The sequence below is a fragment of the Saccoglossus kowalevskii genome, chromosome 21 (assembly GCF_978046115.1).
Source record: "Saccoglossus kowalevskii chromosome 21, keSacKowa6.1, whole genome shotgun sequence".
In the NCBI taxonomy this organism is placed as follows: Eukaryota; Metazoa; Hemichordata; class Enteropneusta; family Harrimaniidae; genus Saccoglossus; species Saccoglossus kowalevskii.
The window spans coordinates 12982419-13007350 of NC_140661.1; the positions used below are offsets into that span (position 1 = coordinate 12982419).

General features: G+C 33.4%; 1 protein-coding gene across 7 annotated transcripts in view; it reads right to left on the reverse strand.

Annotated features, from left to right (window-relative positions):
- Positions 1-24932, reverse strand: part of LOC100369235 (arf-GAP with GTPase, ANK repeat and PH domain-containing protein 1-like) — a 92419-nt gene that overhangs the window by 40811 nt on the left and 26676 nt on the right. The window contains exon 1 of one of the 7 annotated variants that reach the window (XM_078012033.2): positions 13809-13918. The exons of 5 other annotated variants lie outside the window; for them this stretch is intronic. In XM_078012033.2, coding sequence (XP_077868159.1) covers positions 13809-13842 — 34 coding nt within the window. In that variant the 5' untranslated portion in view covers positions 13843-13918. Of the gene's footprint in view, positions 1-4973; positions 5168-13808; positions 13919-24932 lie in introns of those variants that run through there. One more of the 7 variants, XM_085495003.1, reaches the window with a different exon arrangement.

A 24932-nucleotide genomic window follows, 5' to 3' on the forward strand; every position in this document is an offset into this window, starting at 1 on the left:
GTTAAAGAATAACGATTGTGGCAATAATAACGATTGTGTTAATAATAAAAAAAAAAATTTAAATTGAAAGAAATTATATTTATTTAAATTTTTTGTAATTCACAACAGAGCCATATTGCGGACATATTTAGGTCAACTTGTAAACAGCATGTATCGTAAAATCTGTATTAGAAGTCGCATCCTTAATAGAAGTCGCACCCATTCTTTTTGAACAATTGAGAACCAAAAATTCATCATTTCTCATATGTGTAGATGCTCTAATAGAAGCCGCATCTCCTCTGTTGCATTGTACCATTTTAATAGAAGCCGCGGCTTCTAATACAGATTTTACAGTAACAATATTCCCATCACGACCGCATTATTGCCACTCAACCTGTACTGGAGACAACAAATACAGTTCAAATACAGGTTATTGCTAAGCTTAAATTCAACTTGAGTAAATTTCAGTCCAATTAGAACTGGATTAAAATATCAATAATTTAGATGACATACATAAGCTTTGCTTCACAGTAAATTTTCCCACAAGATTACAATTTATAATAGGTCAGACCGAAGAGAACCTAGCTCATTAGATTTTTTTTCTGATAAATTTTTTTTTTTTTTTTTTGTCTTTCAACAAATACCCCAGCATTAATACAGAAGTGCTCACAAGATGGCCTAAATCAAGAACTGTAAATTTTTCTCACACACGATTGCGGGAATCGCACATTTCTGTTTTGGAACAGCAACACCAATGGAGATTTGGGAAAAATTCACCTATGTTCTTCAAAATATATAAATATATATACCATTTCTGTTCACTGCGAGATCCTGCAATATGTGTGAAATTGAACGTTTTCGCAGTGAACAAAACATCGCCTAATGGGTCTGGTCTTCAATGGCATCCCATGATGCAATGCAATAGACTGATGTCATCCCTAAAAATGGCCGAGGTTCTCTGATTGGCTAAACAGTTACATGTATGTGCTAGAGTAAGGCAGCCAATGAAGGAAATATACTTTCACAGTATATTTTACCTTTTCTTCACACCTCAGCTACTTGGACAATTAACAATATACAGCTGAATGATGGTAGAACAGAGGTACATGTATTGCTAATCCTATCAAAATTTTACATTTCTCAAACCCTTTTGCATGGTACATTTGTATTATTATTACCTACACTTGTCAAACCGGTAGAAGCTGCTTGCAACACTGCATGGTGTCATCTTTAATAGATGATTCACTATAGTTTGGTAAACATATCAGCCTATGTCAGACCATATATATGTACATGCATATCAGACTCAGCCCCAACATTCATCTAAGCCAAACTGTCTCAAATTCATTCAATTTTATTACAAATGCAAAACTGGATTACTACAATGGCTTACTTTATGCCTTATTTACAACTACATGCTGCCTCTGCTTCAGAGGCCTCAAAACTGTGCTGTAATTTCACATACTAAGAGTTTTGCTCATATTACTCCTTTTATTCGTAAATTGCATTGGCTTCCAGTTAACTACAGGATACAATTTAAAATTTTGCTACTCACTTACAAGGCACCACTTGACTGACACAACCCTACATACATGTATGGGACTTAATTACTGGTAAAGGAAATCAAAACCAGAAAACGCTTCGCTCAAGTAAGAGAAGCACACTTGTACAAAAATGTAGTGCTGAGAACCTGTCTCAAGAATTATGCTCATTCCTCATTAACATATGGAACCATGCATCAAATGATATCTGCTCTGCTCCAAATTTGAACACATTTAACCTTTTTACTACCAGTTCATCACAAATTCAAAAAATAGTCCCTTTTATAGCCTGCACTATTCTTCAGAATAGTGCAAAAATAGGGACAAAAATAGCCCAATTTTTAAGTAAAAACTTAAAGTTGACTCAAATTTTGTCTATTGGCTCCAAAATTAGGGTTCATTTCCAGAAATATTGAAGAATATAAAAGAAAAAAATACAGAAAAATTTGAGTAAGAAAGTCTGAAGGTGAAAAGGTTGAACTAAACCTAGAGCTTCTCTGTTTTAGTGAGGTTTACTGTGGATAGCGACCACTTTCGATATACACTGTAAAATCTTAAATTTATTATTATAAATCGCTTCTTTTCAATTCCTACAAGGTACATGTACCTTCATTACCCTGGTTGTCACTAGGAAACTTTGTACCGGTAATTGCACAGTGTAAATAAATAACATTGATGATGCTTTTGAACATCAAAAGTAAACTTTTAAAGAACATTCATTAGTGTATGCGAAAGAACTATTACAAAGACAAAATCAGGGATTTCAGAAAAATTCAAGATGAAATACACAAGATCCATAATTAATCTTGAAAATCACAAATTCTGGGAACTTAGGGATGCCTGAGAAAATAAATGTAAAGTTAAGGAACCAATTTGGTTTATTGTGCAGTTTTGTTACTACAACATTGGCTTAGATCAATTAAGTTTTTTTGAATAGATGTCTATCTGCTTTGCAGCAGAGATAATGTGGACACATGCACATTAAATTTGACGAGATCATCTGTGTGTGATCGTACAAGGTTCGTAAACTAAGAATGGTAAATAAAACATGGAATGCTTATGCTGGACAGGTCCAGGTACATGTATAAGACTTTAGTGTGTGACCTGTATTACGAGGTCATGAATATGATTACCGGTACAATGCAATTAATCCAAGAATCCATTATAAAGAATAACACCCAGAGCAATAAGAAAGGCGTTTTGAATGTCAACCAATAATGATTTTAAAATAATTCAGGTTCATTAGTTTAAATAAAGTACCGTACTTGTAAAATACTGTTATTTTATTTTTACAAATGTATTATTAAAATCAGACATTTTTTGTCTCCAATATACATTTTTTTCAATTTATAGCCAAATTTGTTTGCAAGAGAGAATATATATTATAATTGTATAGTTATTATTCAAAATTATTTCCAGCTAAAAATAATATTGGACTGCAAGAAAACAAAAATTATAATTTTTTGGCTGATATTTTTTGACTAATATTTTTACTAAAAATAATTACAATGATGGAAATTTTAATTAGAAATTAAAATAATTATAGCTACCAGATAATTATTGAGTCACTGTAATAAAAATGTACCCACAGAAGGTAAGCTGATTATTTATAAAAAAAAAAAAAATATTAAAATTAAAATATTTAAAATTATACTTTCGATCAAAATCTTTCCCTGGATTGAGAGATATGTACTGTTTTTTTTTGACAGGACATACCGAGGGCTCTGACGGATTAAGTTGCCTATAATTGTATATAGCATCACAAGGGACTCTTTTGCATTATGTGAAACTGCATATGAGCATGACTTAATGTTATCCACAGCCAAGCCTAGATACATACATGTCAAAAAACCAGGAAAAATAAAACTGAACCTAAGCTTCAACAGTATGGCTCCAGTTGCCAAAATGTTTTTTCTGTTTAATATTTCTTTAATTCTTTTAAATTTCACAGCCTGGTTAATTTATTGTACCGTGATACATCAATTATACACAGCATGGTCATTTTTTGGATATTCCTAATACAACCTGGATTTGATTATTATGAACATTTTGTCTGAAATCACTATGCTGCACACGAGGACTTCTCAATCCTGACAACTCGCATCCTGTTCCTGATGCTGTCTGCAAATCCCGTCATTTACACAACACGTCAGATCAGTTACACTGTCCCTCATGTTTCAAAAATTGAACTAATCTATTACAATACAGTTACCTCTAGGTATGTCAAAATATTCTACCGTCAAACATACCATATTTGACTTAGTTTTCAATGTTACTTTTCATTCACTATTGCATGAATAGAGAATTGGTTGAAATGTATTTAAAAATTTAAATTGAATAATTTTGCAATTATTTATAAAAAAAACTGACATACTGGAAGATACAAGGTCGGCATCATTACCGGTTGAAACAACCCCCATTAACGTAATAACACCTGTCTTAGGAGGCCCTTGATAAGAGAACGACAATCACGATACAAGTACCTCAGCAGAACAGCACATACACTCACAATTATTAACGGAATTGCATATATCAAATTTCATAAAATATTTAACAGTTTTGCAATCTTGTTTCTACCACACAGGGTTGCAGTGATGAATTGTTTTTAATTTCAAAATCTCAGTTTTATAGGCAAGAACACTAATATGGTAATAAATCACACTTCTTGTCGCCAGTGGTTCTACTTCCTGGTTCTAAAAAGGATATCCTCAAAAACTATCACCACTAAGAAATTTTTTTTTTATAATATTTATGGAATTATATTATTAAAACTTATTCAAAAGCAAACAAATTATACAAGATTTTTTGTAGGTGAGAAAAAAATTAAATAAATACTATTGATGTAATAAAATACCTGAGAGATGTCTGCAAAAAAAATTCCTTTCTCTCCAGCGAATAAGACATTTAAATAAATTACAAATAAATTACAGCTGTACATCAAAAATGATACTTGATGAATACTTTTTTTTCTGACATTACAACTGACATGGTAATAATGACAAGTTTCCAGGCAGCCAGTTTTCATCAAGAAAAAAGCTAAAAAGGTTATGAATAACGTGAGGCTTTCAATACTCAAAAATTCATTAAAATGATTAGACGAGCGTATCAACAATGGCACGCGAACTTAGAGGTAACAACACCGTAGCAATGTGTGACTGGACTATCGGTTGTAAACAGACGGTTAAAACGTTGACTTATTGTCTGTCGTCACTACAGTGTACACACACCATGCAAAGAATTAAAATACCATGAACTCCAGTGTTCCAAATCACAAAGAAAGGATACACAATGCTTAAAATAAATACATGTGCTTTATATGTAAGGTAGATGCATAGATCAGAAAATCTTTTCCGTAATTATCACAAAGCAAACATTGCAAACACAGACTGTGGGAACTATTGAATAAATAAATATCTGCAAAAAAAAAAATCAATAATTTAAAATTAGGCTTACCATTTTGGCTGAGACATTTGAGCATACGATCTAATCGCTTCTTGCGTTTTCGCAAACTCATTCCTTTAAGTACGGAAAGGCCACAGAATTCGTTGAGGTATCACAACTGCATGGCGCGTATTTATTCAGAGAAAATGTACGAACAACATAATCCATACGTAGTGCTAGCAATGAATGGCACAGTCGTCAGCTAATAATAGCACTTACATACTCCACAACATGGGGTTTTCCATGCCACTAGGTTGCACTATTATAAAACAGGAACGAAGTTACTGCTCATGGTGAACAACAAATCCAATTTTGATTCAAAAATTCACTTCAATTAATAATCATTGATTTTAACAAAATATGTATGGTGAATTTATCCTACTTTTTATGAAAAAAAATGAGAAAATGATGCCCATCAATACTAACCAACCCTAAGCACCCCTATAAACAAATGGTACTTTCCACACCAGATGTGCCAATGAGAACAAAGCATTAAAAGCGCTCAACCAATAAATGATTCTGAATGAATAACAATGTACATAATAAAGCAGTGCTTACTTTTGAACATTTCAATATTAAAATTTAATTTTAAATTACTTACAGTAATTAGATCCAATTAACTTACAATCGGCTCAAAAGTATGCACAAACTATCCAAAAACAAAAATGTCAATATCGAAGAGTACCACTTGTGCTTGTGAATACGTTTTGAAGTTGCACATTGTTTATTTTGACTGTATCAAATTTAAAATTGGAGCTATGTGCCCTGTGGTGTATATGGTTAATTGATGGTGACCCATGTCCTGTGAACGAACAAACCGCTACATATCATGTTGCCAACAACCACTATAGCAGCGCTGGAAAAGCTTTCAACAATCACAGAATCTACAAAGTACGTTTGCTACCTTTCATACATGAAAGTGAAAACACCAAATAAGATTCAATGGAAACTAAGTCTATATTACTCACAGGCAAAATTTTCACTTGAAGTGAAAAGATGATGGGTGTAACTTTGCTGTTACGCTTTATGTTTGATTCAATTTCATTTTAAACTTCTGAACAAAGCAACTTTACTGGGTTACCATGAAGTAGGATGAAATCTATTAGTCATGGTCTGGATTTAATTATATCCAAGTTCACTGCTAGTAACAGTACTTTACAATAATTTTCATATCGAAATCATTAGTCATGTTTAATGAACTATTTTTTTTTTTGAGGAATTTTTTTTTTTTAAAGTTTTAGTACTTTCCCCCTAATAACGCAGATAACTTTGAGTACGTAAAATCCCGAATGTTTCTAAAAATGTTGTTTAATACCACATCTTAACCTTTTCACCATCAGTTCCTTCTTTTCATCACAAATTCACAAAATAGTCCCATTTATAGTCTGCACTTTCCTTCAGAAGATTGGGACAAAAACAGCCACATTTTTTGTGTAAAAATTGAAAATTGATTCAGATTTTTCTTGTTGGCTCCAAAATTAGGGTTCATTTCCAGAAATATTGAAAAATATAAGAAAGTACAGACAAATTTAGCGACAAAGGAATAATAAAAACACTATTTTGACTAAGTAGAGCACATACGGAAATGTACATGTAGCAGTAGTGGGTCCTTCATTAACTTGTCAAAGTTAACACTGCTATATGTTTGAGTCAAAACAATATTATTTTACAACAAATCATAATCCCCGCTAACATTTTTTTCAAATAATTTTCAAATAAGATCAAATGGAAAATTAAAAAAAAAATTATACAGAATTATTTTGCAAAAGCAACCAGGCAACCAACAACAGCAAACAAAATACAAACACAATAAAAACCAGACAAAGCTGACCATTTCACCCCCAAACAAAACAAAACACCCACAACTTTGATACAAATATTATTGTTTAGATTTTTCCCCATGTACTTTCAAGTGTCAAAGATCAAATTTTTTCTGACAATGAATCAACAGCGCAAAAACACATAAATTATATTTAACTCGATGTCACGATAAACATTTTTACATTTTTGGATGCAAGAATTTCATAACAACTTCATGAATAGCGTTTGTTTCAAAATTATAATACTGAGCATAAATAGTGACAGCCATACTATCATGTAACTGGCAATGAGATTTGTAATAAATCACAGAAAAATCGATATTGTTTTCAAATGACATCAAACAAACATAAAATGAGTGATCAATATAAGTGTCACATACTGTGTGTTGACATTATTAATGACAACAATATTTGCAAAGCAGTGCACAATCTGTTGACACTGTAAACAGAATGATGACGCCCAACAAAAATATAAAATTCTTCAAAACATTACACATTTCATCTGATGTATTATTACGCAAAACTGTCTTCATGTGATATTTCAGAATGTAGTATTGGGCTGAATTCTGAAGGAAAACAAAATATATTTAAAAAGTTTTTTTCTATAAACATTTAGACCTTTTATAAATTTTAAATGAAGGCTTAAAACAACCTGAAACAATCACAATGCTTTAGTAGACTAATACGGTACTGCCTGTAATCCTACAACAGCCTATGAATTTTGACCTATTCAGACAATTTCTTTATTACATGTACCTGAAAATAAATGGTGGTGTGTGACTTATATACGACTAACATTCAACAAACAAAAATAATAATTTAATAATTTGAGGTGTTTTGAATATATTTGATGGGATCTATGTTCTGCGTAAACTGGCTATGATTGGGGGGGAAGACACAGAGACTCATGGGTAATAGGTCTTCTCCAGCAGATAAGAACTCAGATTAGATTAGAAAAACAGTTTTCCGGGATAACAGTTTTGCAAATGTTTTACAAACTTCTATCAAAATCATTCATGCTTAGGTGAAATTCAGTGTTTTTTCTAGTAGAATAATTTTGACAGAGATATTCAAAATTTCAATTTAAGTGCAGTTCCTGGATAAGAATTGAATGAATAATTAAATAAATAAATACTCAGTACATACATGTCATTTGCTATTTTTCACGGCTCTCTAAAGAATCAGATTCCGTATCCACGTCAGCATCAATGACGAACGTCAAATGTGACAATAGTGTCAGCTGTAGCATTAACTCGTTTAATTCCACCTTTTTGAATTTAGAACAAATTTTATTCATCCAAATCACATTTTACTTGTACGCCCTTGTATTGCCCTTCCGACAAACTACTTTCAAATTTCTTTTTAACATCAGTGTACATAAAGAAACAAATGTGACATCAACAATTATTTTAAGACTAATTCAGACTGTTAAGTGGTCTGGATAGCGTCAATGCCCCTCAAAAAAGCAGACTAAACAAGTCTGTGCACCCTACAAAGTACACCAACTTGAGAATTAAGTCTGCACTGAAATTATAACCTGGTCCAACTTTAAAAAAAAGAAAAAAAAGAGTACATGTTTTGTTTTCTTATCGTAACACCATGTGTGTTCATGCTTATAAAAGCTCTGTTATAATAATGCACACAACAATGTACAATATTGATACCAATCATCTACAGTACGATTCATCATGTAACCATGCCAACACACCACTCAATAGGACTGCTAAAATCCATTACTACAGTGATATAGATCTATGAAAGTAACCTACCGATGAGTTAATCTGAAACAGCTCAATCAAACACCGATAAAACAGTGAGTAAATTAAACATAATACATGTACAGTAATTCGTACTATCGACAATATCCCTTTTGAATAATAAACTGACGTCACAAATAAAAGGAAACCTGCATGCATATAAGTCACAAAAACATGCACAGACAACTGTTATTCAGATTTAAGGGTCATTCGAGGTGAGAGGCATGCAGGAAATCAACACAAAGCTAACAGCATGGGTGTTCCCAAGGTCAAAGCTTGACTGGGCTTGACATAGTTAATATACGCAATTTTCACATCAGTTGCTAACACTGCAGAAACACTATACATATTGCAGAAAGAGCTTTAAGGCACTGATCATGATACCAGCTTTGAATAAATACATTATGGTTTTGTGTTTGAAAAAAAAAGGAAAGTGGCCTGTCTGCAATTCTCGCAGTGCCATATACTCAGACAATAGTTGCGATTGTTGCTCGGCTTTCCGCAGGAAACAGTTTTCTTGATAACTTTTTATCAGTTGTCAGTAAGAAACCATTGACAGTCAAGCATGGGGCTTTCAAATGCATTCAGTTGCACAGTACGCCATCTTTGTTGATAAAGACATCCTGTTGCTTCAAGGGATAAGTTTCCAACAATTTTGGTCGTACATTGTACGTGACCCGTATTTCATATAGCAAACACGTATCATCATTTAAAACTGTGCGATATTCAGGGTAGTTTACATACATTGTATGTGATGCATATTCTGAAAGTAATATGATTCATTCTCAGAAGCAGATTGTAGATATTGTCACAAAATGAACACATCTGATGGTAGTCAACCGAAGGAATCTATATATACCAAATGTCAAAGTGAAACAGTTTTTTAAATTTGTTGAAAAATGTTTGCTAAAAGTAGGGAATTAAAGATTTTATCACAAAATAAACAAATCTGAGAGAAGTCAACTCAAAGTATGTATATGTATATATAAAATAACAAAGCAATAGAGCAAGTGGTTTTCAAGAAGTCGAAAAAGTTGACAACAAGGGGCGTCTTCAACTTTGTCAAACGATGAATCTAAAAATTTGAGCTAAAATAAAGGATATAGTAAAATAATCTAATATTTGGAAAAAAGTTTTAATTTTGTGATTTTCAAGGAAACAGTTGCTGAACAGGAACATGTGAAATTTAATCTGTATTTGTGCCCTAATAAATGACACATTTTCACAGTGTACAAAAAAAATATTTGATTGATTACGTCTAGCCTGTGATTACACAATTACGGAATTTATTTTGTCAATTTATGTTGTACGAACCAAAAAAATATTGCAATTACGTTGAACGAAAATAACCCTTGCCCCCCCCTCCCAATGATCACATGAATGATTTGATTGGTCAATGTACTCATTTTGAAATTGTACATGTACAAATGTAACATGCTAAAAACCAAGACTTCAGGATTTCATATCTTAAACATTATTATCACTTGCAACTGTATCTATTACCACAAGAATAGTCTGTTTTAATACAGAGTGGAAGCGGTTTCATATGCTCACAATGTGTCAGTGGTTTAACACTTACAATGTATACTATTTGCCAATCTCAGCCATATTAACCCTGTCAGTCAACTTTCGTCACCGTTCCAAAATGAACTAACAGAATTTTTTTTCATATTTCACAAAGAATTAGATATTATTTTGACCTGTAGCCCTTGAGGGAAGTCACACGCCTATTTGGTCCAAAATTAACTTGGAAATTGGGGAAAAATACATAAAAATGTATGCACTAACGGGATAAACTGTATAATATTACAAAATGGAAAAAACATAAAAATTCGACAGAATGCAGATTTGTTTTGATATTGCATTTCACAAGCAATCACCATCCCAACCCACCAATCACCATCCCAACACACCAATCACCACCACCCCACAAATCACCACCACCAACCCATAAATCACCAAGAGCCAACCAATCACAACCACCCCAACCCACCAATCACCACCTCAATCCACCAATCACAACCCCCCAACCCACCAATCACCACCTCAATCCACCAATCACAATCCCCAACCCACCAATCACCACCTCAATCCACCAATCACAATCCCCAACCCATCAATCACCACCAACAACCCACCAATCACCAACAACCCACCGATCACCACCAACAACCCACCAATCACCACCAACAACCCACCAATCACCACCAACAACCCACCAATCACCACCATCAACCCACCAATCACCACCAACAACCCACCGATCACTACCATCAACCCACCAATCACCACCAACAACCCACCGATCACCACCAACAACCCACTGATCACCACCAACAACCCACCGATCACCACCAACAACCCACCGATCACCACCAACAACCCACCGATCACCACCACCAACCCACCGATCACCACCAACAACCCACCGATCACCACCAACAACCTACCAAACCCCATTTAACATACAGGCCATGATAGCACCAAACTGTCACCCATACACAACTCTAGGAAGCATTACATAAACATTACAATGCAGTGTGCTGCAGATTATTGAAATTACACATTCTTATTGGTAGATTCATACCACATAGCCACATCCCTGTAATATTATTATTAATAAATCCCCCACAGCGCCATTGGATGAAGAAAAAGGAATATGGGGTTTCATTACTGTTATTATGTATCACCACCATCAGAATTAAACAAATTTAGTTAAAGTGGAGGGATCGTAACTTGCACACCCGCAAGAATTGATTCCCATGCATTGATAACAACGCACGCAAAAAAAAATGCAAAGGCTCGTGGGTAGATGCTTGTTTGTAAACAACGACATGCTATGGCAGTTTGCCGCATACACAGGTGATGACTCCTATGCTTTAAATTTGTTTTTGTTAAAATGAATTTGCCTGAATAGTTTACATTATTGTGTGAGGATGTAAAGCTATGATGATAAAAACCTCCAATTCTGATAGCGGAGATTTATAACGTCCAATAATGGGCAACCTGGTGTCCTTTATTCCCTAACAACAATGCTATATATTTGCATTCAGAACAGACAGTGAGAGTGCAGATACCCAGAATACTGCACAATAAACAACTTTCTGTAGTTATTTACTAGTTTGAAGCAGCACAGTACATTTGGGTGAATTTAAACAGCCCACTACTGTAAGCTCGTTAATTAATCACTAGTTTTTTCACTGTGTTCATTGATACGGTAATTGAAATTCACTAATTTAATCAAATTCATGTGAACATACAAATGTAGAACAATAATTCCTTTGTTAAGGGTGTGAATTTAAAACCCAGCAAAATGGCTAAAAACCTCAAAATAGTGGAATTAAAATGGGTTTACAAGTACTGAACTGAACTCATAACCTCCTATTAACTTTACAGAACAATATGTTCTTGTCTTCAGGAGTCGAATAAAGCAATAAATTAAAGTTTATCGAAGCTATATAAAAGGTTAGTACAAGAAATAAATTACAGACAAAAATGTACAACTCAATTTATATTCAATTTACACAAATAGATTTGTGTACAGACCTAATAACATTCACTCAAGCCGCCATTTTGTTTCCATGGCAATCTCACATACATAGAATCAGCTAAAACAAACTTGGGCCTATTACTGTATTTGCTATTTAGTGTCCTAACACTGACCTACGAATAATTACTAGAATCAACAATCCACACATAGCCCCATACACATGCACATGTATGAATTCAATTTGGATAGTTTAATATATGCTGTAGTTTTGGATTACTGGTATTAATTTGTTAATTTTTGACTGAACTGATATAATTTTCCAGGTCCTAATTAAATTTTGTTTGTTTTGGGAAAGTTATGAAGACTGACTTGCATTCAATAAGTTAACCTTGTCAATGATATGAAACCAAGTTATTGACAAAAATAGACATTTCATTTTCAACTTAATTTGAACCCTTCAAAACATAATTTTGTTTTCCAAATTTTGATCAACCCCTGTACTCAACAGGAAATTACATATATATTGAATTAAAACACAAACACATATTATGGGTGGTTTTCAAACAGAGTTTAGGGTTGTTAACATTGCAATAATGAAAAAAAAAAGGTATATTTTTTTTTCAAAATGTTCAGATAATTGCAATGCCATAATTTCTGTTGTGAACCCACCGGAGAATCTCCAGGGTCAATCTGTGCCTCATTATACATAATGTTTAGAATTCCGAAGGATCCTCTCACAAATTGGGTTTGCTTTTGATGTTTTCGTACATGAAACGGGTAATTATTTTCCAAATGTATGTACATATATAAGGGCATTTTTTAAAAGACGTGTTTTGAGCATGGGTACCAATGCTTCAATTCTAGTGCCCCTCCCCAAACCTAACCCCCAGCTCCCATTGTTCCAAAATTTACAAAGTATTAGATTTCATGGAAAAATACATCAAAATGTGCAACATGTTGACACAAAAAAACTATAGGTTAACCGCATTACCGAGGGTTACTCTTTTTCAGTGTCAGTCCAGATTAGATTTTATGCAAGATGGCACACAATAGTTAACATCATACATGTACACCGTATTTGTACAGTGTAAATGGCGAGACAGCCACTCAGTGCTTTGAGCTAATAAATGACGGAGGAACTGAGAAAACAAATATATATCCATGTAGGTATCACATGCAAGCATGTATCAACAAATTAAGAGAAAAATCAGAAAAACATACAAAAAAATACAACATACTTACTTCTAGATTACTATCATTTGCAAAAATCTTGTTTAATGATTGCTACTCGTGTTAATTGGTAACTAAGTGGTAGATAGAGCAAGGAGATAGGTCAGTCTGTTGCTATAGTGATATAATCAAAACCCGTGCAAGTTGATACGCTGTCGTCTACGGTATTACCAAACTAATAGCAACGCGAACAGTGCGACTGCATATCAACCAAATCTCAGACATGACACACGTTACTGTTTGCTTCGTATAATACACCAATACAATGAAACGAACAAAACAAGTCATTGTAATAAACTATATTCAACATCATCAACGCTAAGATTGTAAAATGCCCATGACGTCTGTAGGCGAGGTTTTTTAATTCAATTTCCATGGTACAGTATATAGAGCATATAGTCAAAACAATGTCACATTTGTTAACATAACAAGTACGTTTTATACATGAGAGGAATATATAAGTGTACATAATACATGTACTTGTAAAACACCAAAACCAAAGACAACAAAGTATCAACAACGTCACACCTGACTAAACGATGTACATTACCTGCGTAAGGAATGCTCATATAAGGAATGCTCATGACGGGTCCCGCAGGGAGCACGCTATACACAAACCACCAAGACGCAAACCCATGTACGTGTACACAGCTGCCTGCCAGGGTATATTTTTTTTTTTTAGCGCTCTGTGGAGGTTATAAGGTTTCTCATTCTTCAGAATGTTTACACCGCTTTTGTTACACTACAATTTGTTGTTTAGTGTCTGATCCACGCATAGTAGAAGCTATTGTGTGAATGTCACAATAGTCACAGATGACTCAGGCTTGCCCACGCCACTCTGTACCTAGTAATGGCTGGCTTGTCACACTTTGTAATTACAATGCACATATTACTTTTTTTTGCTGTTGTTGTTTATTTCTGGTGGATGCACGTTACATGTGGCACCAATATGCATGTTTTGTCAATTTCATTGAAGTGAAATTTAGCCAGAGAGATTTCTTTTATTTTTTTTAAAAAATCTAGAAGTCGCTAATCAGTTTGTTGCTCTGCACATTAACTCTTTGAAAGCCAGAACTTTTTCTGGCTAAATTTTGGTGCAAACATTTGACATTTTTTATGCATTTTTCAATATTTTTTTTAATAATTTTGGACAAAACAGACATAATTTCCTATTGCCTACAAGTATTGATCAAATTTTGGAAGAAATAACAAAATTATTTAATTAGTTTAAATTTTATGATGGCAACATATGGCACTCAAATCATATAAAGTGTTTAGAACAGCTCATGAACTTTTTCTTGACATGACTGATTCACTACAACTTTTACTAAGAATTAATCCACAAAGTTCATAAAATATTTTGTTAGAATTCTGAAATTGTTAGGAAAAATAAATAAATTGTATCTAATTCTGTTACTTTGTTTCAAAGTTGACTATGATTTTTGTGGAAATGACAAACATTTTCAAATATCGCTGCATCAACTTAAGAAAAAAAAATTGATTAGAAAAATTTATCAATATGGTTATATACCGGTACTTATTAATAAAATGTGTGAATGTAATGTATAGTACGGTTGTATTTTCGATATTCAGAACATGGTGACCTTTGACCCCTGAAAATAGTCTAGCAGATGTTTTTACTCTGTTGCGACTCAGTCAGAACTATGATTAATTTATACAGTTCAAATAATAGGAAAAACCATGAATGACTTACAATATTCACAGATCTGCTTACAAACAGTCAATTTGCTGTAATGCAGGATTAAAAATGAATGTAGATTGCAAGTCATAGAGAAAAAGTAATTTTATAGAATACTGAAATAGAAGTGGGTTTAACTTTTTCGCCACAAGTCTTTCTTGCCCAAATTTTTCACTTTTTTCTTATATTCTCCAATATTTCTATTTTCTACCCTAATTTTGGAGGCAACAGACATAATATGAGTCAATTTTCAGTTTTTAGTGAAAAAATTTGACTATTTTTGTTAATCTTCTTAAGGAAAGTGCAGACTATAAACAGGACTATTTTGGGATTTGGTGGTGAGAAGGTTAAACATATCTGACACAGACAAATTTATTTGGGTTCTAATAGGATACTATAATTGAATCGCAAAATATGGGGGTATATTATACATCATAGAAAGACCGATAAGTATGCACAAAAGCGATAGGGTGGTAGTATCAACCAATGTTCAGCAGAGGTCGCTGCACTTTCAGTGTACTATGGTGATTACATTATTATTGTAAAATAATACATATTTTCATCTCGCGTCTACATAAATTGAGTAAGAGAAAAAATTAGATTGCAAGGAAAAGCGTATAAACATGACATAAATTTTGACATCGAAATGAGTACAAATATGCTTTAAACCAAATACAAATACAGCTTTTTACAAAATAGAAAATTCTATTTTCAATCTGAATGTCAGATGTGTACCGGTAATTATCTGAGCAGTTAAGAATAGCGCCCTCTATAGTTTAACACTGATATTATTATTTTTTCATGGCACTTTTTTTTATAGCACTTTAGATAACGAACGCGACATGACCATATCGTCATACACTGTGTATAAGGGGTATGTGCAATTTTAGCATTATTATAATCTAATATTAACCAGTTTATCGAAAAACTATATTTGCCCATTTTAAGTTTGAAAATAATAAAATCTCATGAAATCAAAGTTTCCACATGTTAGGCAAGAGAAAATACACAGAAATCTTAATACAAATGTATCTGTAATTTGCACTGTACACACCGGTTTAGTATATGCCTGCTTAAAAGAAATGTAATTTTGAAAATTCTTAAATCATATTTGAAATCCATGATTGTAGATTAATAATTTTAATTAATACATTCATTAAAACACTACCATAATTATTTTGTAAAAAACAAAAAGAAAGAAATAACAATTACAACACAGAGGGCGCTATCACAGAAGAAGAAAAGAAAAAAAAAAAAAAAACAGTGGTGTGCTGTACATCTAAAAGATATACAAAGCTTTCCCAGTCGTTGTGCAGCATACATCCCAGATATTTTATTTAACATGCATATTACATGTACATTACCTCAAGTTGTGATCATTGATGTCTATATTGATCAACAATCAGCTACAGAGTGTCTTTTTTTTTTTTTTGTATTTTTTTACTCTACTCTCTTGACTCAGAAAAATTCAATGACTGATTCAATAAATGATCAAGTTTACTCTACTCTCTTGACTCAGAAAAATTCAATGACTGATTCAATAAATGATCAAGTTACTGAGAGGGAAGGAAGTGGCTGTCCTTATTCATAGCTGTGGTATATCAGTACACTGTACATTTGATATAAAGTCCATTGAATGGTACAACCACACTGGAGGTACAAATATTTCTTCTCACTAACTTGGTCATTGAATTTTTCTGAGTAAAGATTTATAGGTGTAGAGTAGTTTGTGTACCATTAAAACAGACTCCATATAGGTAGTACATGTACTATTAAAGTTTAATCTCTCTGCAACTACCTTATGCGTATTGCTATAACATATGGTATTTAGGTTACCAACTACAGGTCACTGTATACCACTTAATAACCGCTTACTGCTTACTGCTTTCGTCACCATTCTCACTAATATTTTATTTGCATATTTTCTTTTGCATATTAGTTAAGTGTAGACCAAATGCAGATAATCATCTGCTGGCGACAGATTTTGAACATTTTTGAAAAATTATGCAGGTTTATTTTGTGATAAGAGACAAAACCTAACTTTGGTGTTTACTAAGGTCGAATGTCAAAAAGTCAGAATTTAACTACTGGTAATACATGTACATTGTATATGGTAGAGATGATTTAGTAATCATTGCCCTAGCAACTAAAATAGTCGGACGTTTCACACAATATGCTCTTTGTTTTGTTGTCAGTCATAAAACACTGCAATGATCATCACGATTCAGTTATTTATGACCAGTATAAAGAAATTATTTATATTTCACCGGACATCCTGTCATGTACATATATATCATACCAAGTACAAGAGTTTAGGGTCTAACCATTTCATTTAGAGGGTAGTTCTAAGCATTTTCCCTCTTACTTTACATACTTCGGCATATGCTCTATATCTTTTAACACCCCTGCAGAGTACATAGACTAGTCCATCTCAAATGCTGAGGTTTGAATGTGACATTTACTCAGTGGAGTTAAAGCATATGTATATAAAGACAGAATTTGGTTGGTTGAAAAAAACCTGTCAACAAACAAGCAGCGCTCTGATTGATCTGAATTTGAGGTGTTAAGGTTGGTTAGCCAATCAGGAACAGTCTTGTTATTGGCTTCACATCGACTCCATTTATAACGTGCCTTCACATTCATGCAAATGCAATACTGTAGAATACTTTATTTTCGCTTGGAATTTATTTTCACTATTTTCGCTGAAGGGATGTTTCCGTGAAAATAAAATCCAGTGAATATACTTTTTTTCCTATATTTCACATTAAACTCATCAAAAATCAGTGAAAATAAATTCCACACAAAACGCCCAAAAAGCCTTTTCAGCGAAAATTAATTCCAGTGAAAATAAAGTATTCCACAGTAGATAGTTTTGGAATCGCAGCGTTTGGGGCATGTTACAATCCAGTGAAGAATATGTATTGACCAATGCCATTTATGTGAACCATTGTTACAAAGTGAATGGTTATTCAAAATGACAACCATTGCCAAAGTTCGGCTTGATAATATTAAACGCTGATAGCTGTGATTCTTAGTACTATTGTATAATTGTTACAAATATTACAGCCCAAATATGGGCATCTGTATCCACTCACATAACCATTTGCTCTTGTGAATTAGGCAAACGATTTCCAGCACAAACGCATATAATCGACCAGTAGTTTATAAAACATGCTAAAGGAGAACCTTCCAAGCCCACGAATTGCACCAAAGAATTATGGGACACTATTGTTTATGTTGTTTACAAAGTCAATCTATCTTTTGTTATCCATTGTAATTTTAATCCAGAAAGTAAATTTCTTGTGAGATTAGGCTTAACTGGAAGTGCCCTTTAAGTATATACCACACTGTATTGTTAAACTGAAACATCTGTGTATAGTATTTTTTAAACACTTACAGGAAGCCCTACCATTCGACTTCTATGACCTCACCTATATGTGGCCCCAAAACTGAATACATATCAAAGTTGCAAAACGCTTATAATTGATTTGGTTACGATTAATGGAGGATGGGAGGGAGGGGAATTTTGTTTACGAACCAAAATAAACAACTTTTCCTTAAATTGCCGTGGCATGACCCTACATTAGGCACATGTCAGTAATACTCAGTAGGGAGTCAGTGCCATTACAGTGTATGCCTCCAATTATGAAACACACATAACGTGAGGCTATGCTAATTAGGACTTATCAGCATGAAACAAGGCTGAAAATAGAACAGTGTATAATTTAATTAATACATTTCATTTCTGCTTTAATTATATCATATTTGAAGCTCGGATGCAGAACCGACTATTGATGATGATCAATGGTAATTTGTGTTTTTTAGGGGCAGCATTTCAAGGATTTGACGATAAGAGACGAAAAAGTTAAATGTGATAACTGTGGTTGAAGTGTAATGCATACATTGTCTTCGGTACTTTTAGAGTCAGTACTTGGTACGGGGTGCTTAAACTGTAGACATACCGTATTTTCTCCATCCATAGCATGTGCACTTTAATATGTAAATGACAGAGGTGTGTCATTATACATTAAATGCAATTTTAAAGTAAAAGTTATGATCCAACTATTTCAATGTTTCGAATATGTAGTGAATCACTTGCAACACTGAAGTAGTGTACTGAGGATGTGTGTACAATTTCAGATCCACATTTCTAAGATCTGACTATTCCTTTTGGCCCCAAGTGGTAAGAGATCAGATGAAATACGAGCGTGTCATTTCTTGCAAAAAGTTATTTTTAAGTAAAGTTGATTTTATTTGAGGTGGCCCATCACATCACACCATGGTACATTTTCTAAATGTGCTGTGTGACCTATATTTAAGGCCAGGAGATCCTTGTCAACAAAAGCTGTTACATGTATTCCAACTAATTAACAGTGAGTGCAGAGATAAACTGATCAGGAAAACCTCCATCTTTCTATCAAACTCTTTTGCAACATTTCAGTATTCCTAAGAACACTTTTTTTTCCCCATACTTATACATGTACTCCGAACAAGACATTATTCCGAGACACAATCACTTTCAAATTAGATTAATCGATCTGGATTTAAAATAAAGTCAGATTTGGAGCAAAAGAATTTATTAATAAGTGAAATGTGATTTGGAATACTTTTATAAGACTGAATTTTTGTGCGACCAATTTTAAACAGAATTACAACCAGACCCTGTTAGTTTAAAGCAGGGGAGTCGTCACCTGTGCATGCGTCAGATGGCCATAGCGTGTCATTGTTTACAAACAAGCATCTACCCATGAGCCTTTGCGTTTTTAGCGTGTGTTGTTATTATTGCTTTGGACTCAATTCCCGCGCGTGCGCAGGTGATGACTCTCTCGCTTTAATACCTTCAGTTCTTAATCAGATTTCCACCCAACTTGTTTCCATATAGGAGATGATATCCACGCTCTATCAGTGGCTTTGGTTGTACAAATTTGAATCTAAGCTACAGTCACCCAAGGGTATTACCGATATTACCTCAAATAATATTAACAATTCTGAGTATAGCTGCGAAACAAATTGCCTTCATAAGAGGCAAGGACAGGAAAAGATGACATCATCTTGAACATTTCACATGGGTGCTTATATGACATGGAATCACAGTGAACATTTCACATGGGTCCTTACGACATGGAATCACAGTGAACATTTCACATGGGTCCTTACGACATGGAATCACAGTGAACATTTCACATGGGTCCTTACGACATGGAATCACAGTGAACATTTCACATGGGTCCTTACGACATGGAATCACAGTGAACATTTCACATGGGTCCTTATGACATGAAATCACAGTGAACATTTCACATGGGTCCTTATGACATGAAATCACAGTGAACATTTCACATGGGTCCTTACGACATGGAATTACAGTGAACATTTCATATGGGTCCTTACGACATGGAATCACAGTGAACATTTCACATGGGTCCTTACGACATGGAATCACAGTGAACATTTCACATGGGTCCTTACGACATGGAATCACAGTGAACATTTCACATGGGTCCTTATGACATGAAATCACAGTGAACATTTCACATGGGTCCTTACGACATGGAATTACAGTGAACATTTCATATGGGTCCTTACGACATGGAATCACAGTGAACATTTCACATGGATCCTTACGACATGGAATCACAGTGAACATTTCACATGGGTCCTGATGACATGAAATCACAATGAACATTTCACATGGGTCCTCACGACATGAAATCACAGTGAATATTTCACATGGGTCCTTACGACATGGAATCACAGTGAACATTTCACATGGATCCTTACGACATGGAATCACAGTGAACATTTCACATGGATCCTTACGACATGGAATCACAGTGAACATTTCACATGGGTCCTTATGACATGAAATCACAGTGAACATTTCACATGGGTCCTCACGACATGAAATCACAGTGAATATTTCACATGGGTCCTTATGACATGGAATCACAGTGAACATTTCACATGGGTCCTTATGACATGAAATCACAGTGAACATTTCACATGGGTCCTTATGACATGGAATCACAGTGAATATTTCACATGGGTCCTTATGACATGGAATCACAGTGAACATTTCACATGGGTGCTTATGACATTGTGAAGCATCCTTAAACCAAATAACTAGCATTATTAGTTAGGAAAATTAAACGATCTTATATTTTGTGAGAAACACACATATAGTAAACATGTACATGTATGAAAAACAATTTGCATTAATAGATGGTGTAATTTTACAATTTGTAAGTCTTATACACCGTGTCTCAACACCAGGGACGGTGTTGAGAAACGATGCCTTACACCAGAAATGTACATTTCTGTGCTTCAAATGGTGACATAAATGTACCTTTACCCCCAACAACACCCACCCCACCCCCTCACACACACATAAAATCATGTCTTTGGAACCAGATGAAGTATTAATGAAAACCATTTTCCTAAGATTTAAGGCACTGATAATGCAATGATCAAAGACGACGACCAATCATAGAAAAGTCTCCTGGGTCCTCTAGACATTATACATGTAAGGAACACAAAGTACATGCAATCATGATTTGATGCTCAGGTACAAATCTGTTTTTGAAATATTCTTTCAATTTTGCAAAATTTTAATGATAAGGAAATTACATATTTTTTTTCATTCTTTACGTGATGGATTTCAATTGAACGGTGAAGGATACTGATGGATAATTAGATGGTGAATGAGTCATAAGAGTTCATGTACCTGTACAGACTATAAAACAAGATGAAGTTGTATAAGTACATGTACATTAACAAAATATTACCAAGAGTGGAACAAGTCAATGCCAGTTAGGGGCGGAACTGATTTTCAAAACTCATTGACGATGATTTCAGACCGTACCAGAAGTACACTCTTGTAGTGTGTTTATTATGATGACCTTGATGTTGATTTCAGTATTTATGGTAATTTTTATGGTAATATTGATCAATCTGATAGTGTTGATAATGGTGCTTAATTTACTTTTGTGTTGATTTAACTATAGATATTGATCTATATGTTAATGTCGATTATACATATTGACTATGGTACTAATGTTGATTTTGATGGTATTGTTGATTTTGATGGTATTGTTGATTTTGGTGCTAAAGTTGATATTTATGGTAATGTTGATTTTACTGCTAATGTTGATTTTGATGGTTATGTTGATTTTGACGGTAATGTTGATTGTGTTGCTAATGTTGATATTTATGGTTATGTTGATTTTGACGGTAATGTTGATTTTGTTGCTAATCTTGATATTTTTGGTAATGTTGATATTTATGGTAATGTTGATTTTGTTGCTAATGTTGATATTTTTGGTAATGTTGATTTTACTGCTAATGTTGATTTTGATGGTTATGTTGTACTTGACGGTAATGTTGATTTTGTTGCTAATGTTGATATTTATGGTAATGTTGATTTTGTTGCTATATGTAATGTTGTCTTTCATGGTATTGTTGATTTAGATGATACTGTTGGTTATGAAAGCAACATTGATTTTAGTGCTAATGTTGATATTTATGGTATTGTTAATATTCAACACATAATGTTGATTTCAATATTGAAATTCATAAAAATCAAGAAAATCATACTATTCTGAACTTCAAACAGTTTTATACATAATAAAATGCTAGACATAAATATACACTGAAGTAGTTATCGAACTCTGTAAATGATGAATGAAAAAAATATTTTATTTAACAGACATTGAGCTAATTATTTAGTCAGGCATAAAACATACCCAAATAAGCTATAATTATTCACAGACCTTTAAAACTGTATGGCCTGATTGCATTCAGAGCAATTTAATTTGACATGGTAACAGCACGCAGCAGTACACGCAATGTCAGTTTAACGATACTCTCTAAATGTACATGCTGTAGGGGTTTGAGGCAAATACACTATTTTTAGTTTGACATTTTGTTTTTATACTCTTATATTTCTTACCTATGATGACACGCATGTACTGTATTTGCTCTATTAGTAGCTTACACACTTATGTATAATGACAGGGGTTTCTATTTTCAAAGAAACTAATATTTTAATGATTCAGTATACAACAAAGCCAATTTTTGGTTTTGGTTTTGGTTTATATGCTAGTGAGAATGAGAATAGAAGTAATACGGTACCCTATCTTTTTTTTTAATTTATACCTATTCAGAGATCGAGCTTCATTTTTGAAGAAAACCTAGAAAAAACACGATTGATTTACCCTGAAAAAAATCATTGGGAAGAAAATTCATGTAAAATACTGCATGGAAATGAGAGTATAGTCAAATATCAACCTGATCACACTAGGAAATAAAATTAAATATTGAGAACAGAATATAAATTATATTTATTTATTAATCATTATAATGGTTGGAGGATTACACAGAATTATTTGTTTATACAAGTCATGTATTTATGCTGATTCACATCTGTGATGTAATCACGCCAGATGACACTATGTCACATGACACCATGTCACATGACCTGGATATTAAATCATATTCATTCATACAGTGCCTGCTCCTCACTCAGTGATATCCTCTTTATAAAGGTCAAACGAGGTCATGGTAATTTAAATTAATGTTACTACATTTTTCAAACAATCCTTCACTGTGAGTACACTACTAGGATGAGTTTAAATTAAGAGTAAAATCTATTTCAGTTATTTTTATTGGATAATATGTATGTATAGTGAAACACGTCAGAACTGAACACCAAAGAAACAGTAAATTGTTTAGTTCACAGAGAAGAGGCTAGAAAATGGTTTTTAGTATATATGTGTTCAGTTTATATATGGTTCAGTTTAGACAGGTTTCTAGTTTACACAGGGTTCAGTTTATACAGATTTCTAGTCTATACAGGGTTCAGTTTAAGCAGGTTACTGGTTTACAAAGGGTTTAGTTTAAACAGGTTTTTTAGTTCAGTTTAGACAGGTTTCTAGTTTACAAAGGGTTCAGTTTAGACAGGTTTCTAGTTTACAAAGGGTTCAGTTTAGACAGGTTTTCTTGTTCAGTTTAGACAGATTTCTAGTTTACACAGGGTTCAGTTTAGACAGGTTTTCTAGTTTACACAGGGTTCAGTTTAGACAGGTTTCTAGTTTACACAGGGTTCAATTTAGACAGGTTTTCTAGTTCAGTTTAGACAGTTTTCTAGTTTACACAGGGTTCAGTTTAGACAGGTTTTCTAGTTCAGTTTAGACAGGTTTCTAGTTTAAACAGGGTTCAGTTTAGACAGGTTTCTAGTTTACACAGGGTTCAGTTTAGACAGATTTCTAGTTTACACAGGGTTCAGTTTAGACAGGTTTCTAGTTTACACAGGGTTCACCTTACATAGGGTTCTGTTTACAAAGGTTTCCAGTTTACACAGAGTTCAGTTTAGACAGATTTTACACCTACATGTATGCCAATTTTGCCTACCAACAATTATGTTTAAGCCACACACAATGCAATTAAAACAAAACATTATGGAATTCTAATTCCAACTAATTATTTAACAGTTCATGTCCTGTTTATCCTATATTACTAAGAAATACAAAATTTATACTATTTTTATCACAGTGTATTAATTACTATGCATGATTAGAATGTATATACATGTATGTAGGTCAAGTCCCAGGTGTTCAATTCTAGTGAAGTCTCTCGTCAATTTATCTGTCAGCTGCTGCCGATAATGAAATTCCATAACAACGATGTTTCAGTGTTATTTTCCCGGCTTGCGAAAATTTGTACAAACAGAAATATGATTATGATGTAAAAACATTCACTGGAAATTGAAAAAAAAAGTGAAAATACACCATAAATCAATGTTTCAATGACTAGATCAAAAATTAATAGCCTTTTAACATTAACTTAACACAAAAACATAGATGGTAGTAAAATCGGTGAAAAGAAATTTACAATATTTTTTGAAATATTTAATACATGTATAACATTTAATTTCAATCTGTTTCAATTAAATGAACTTTTTCACGGTTCGATCAAAAT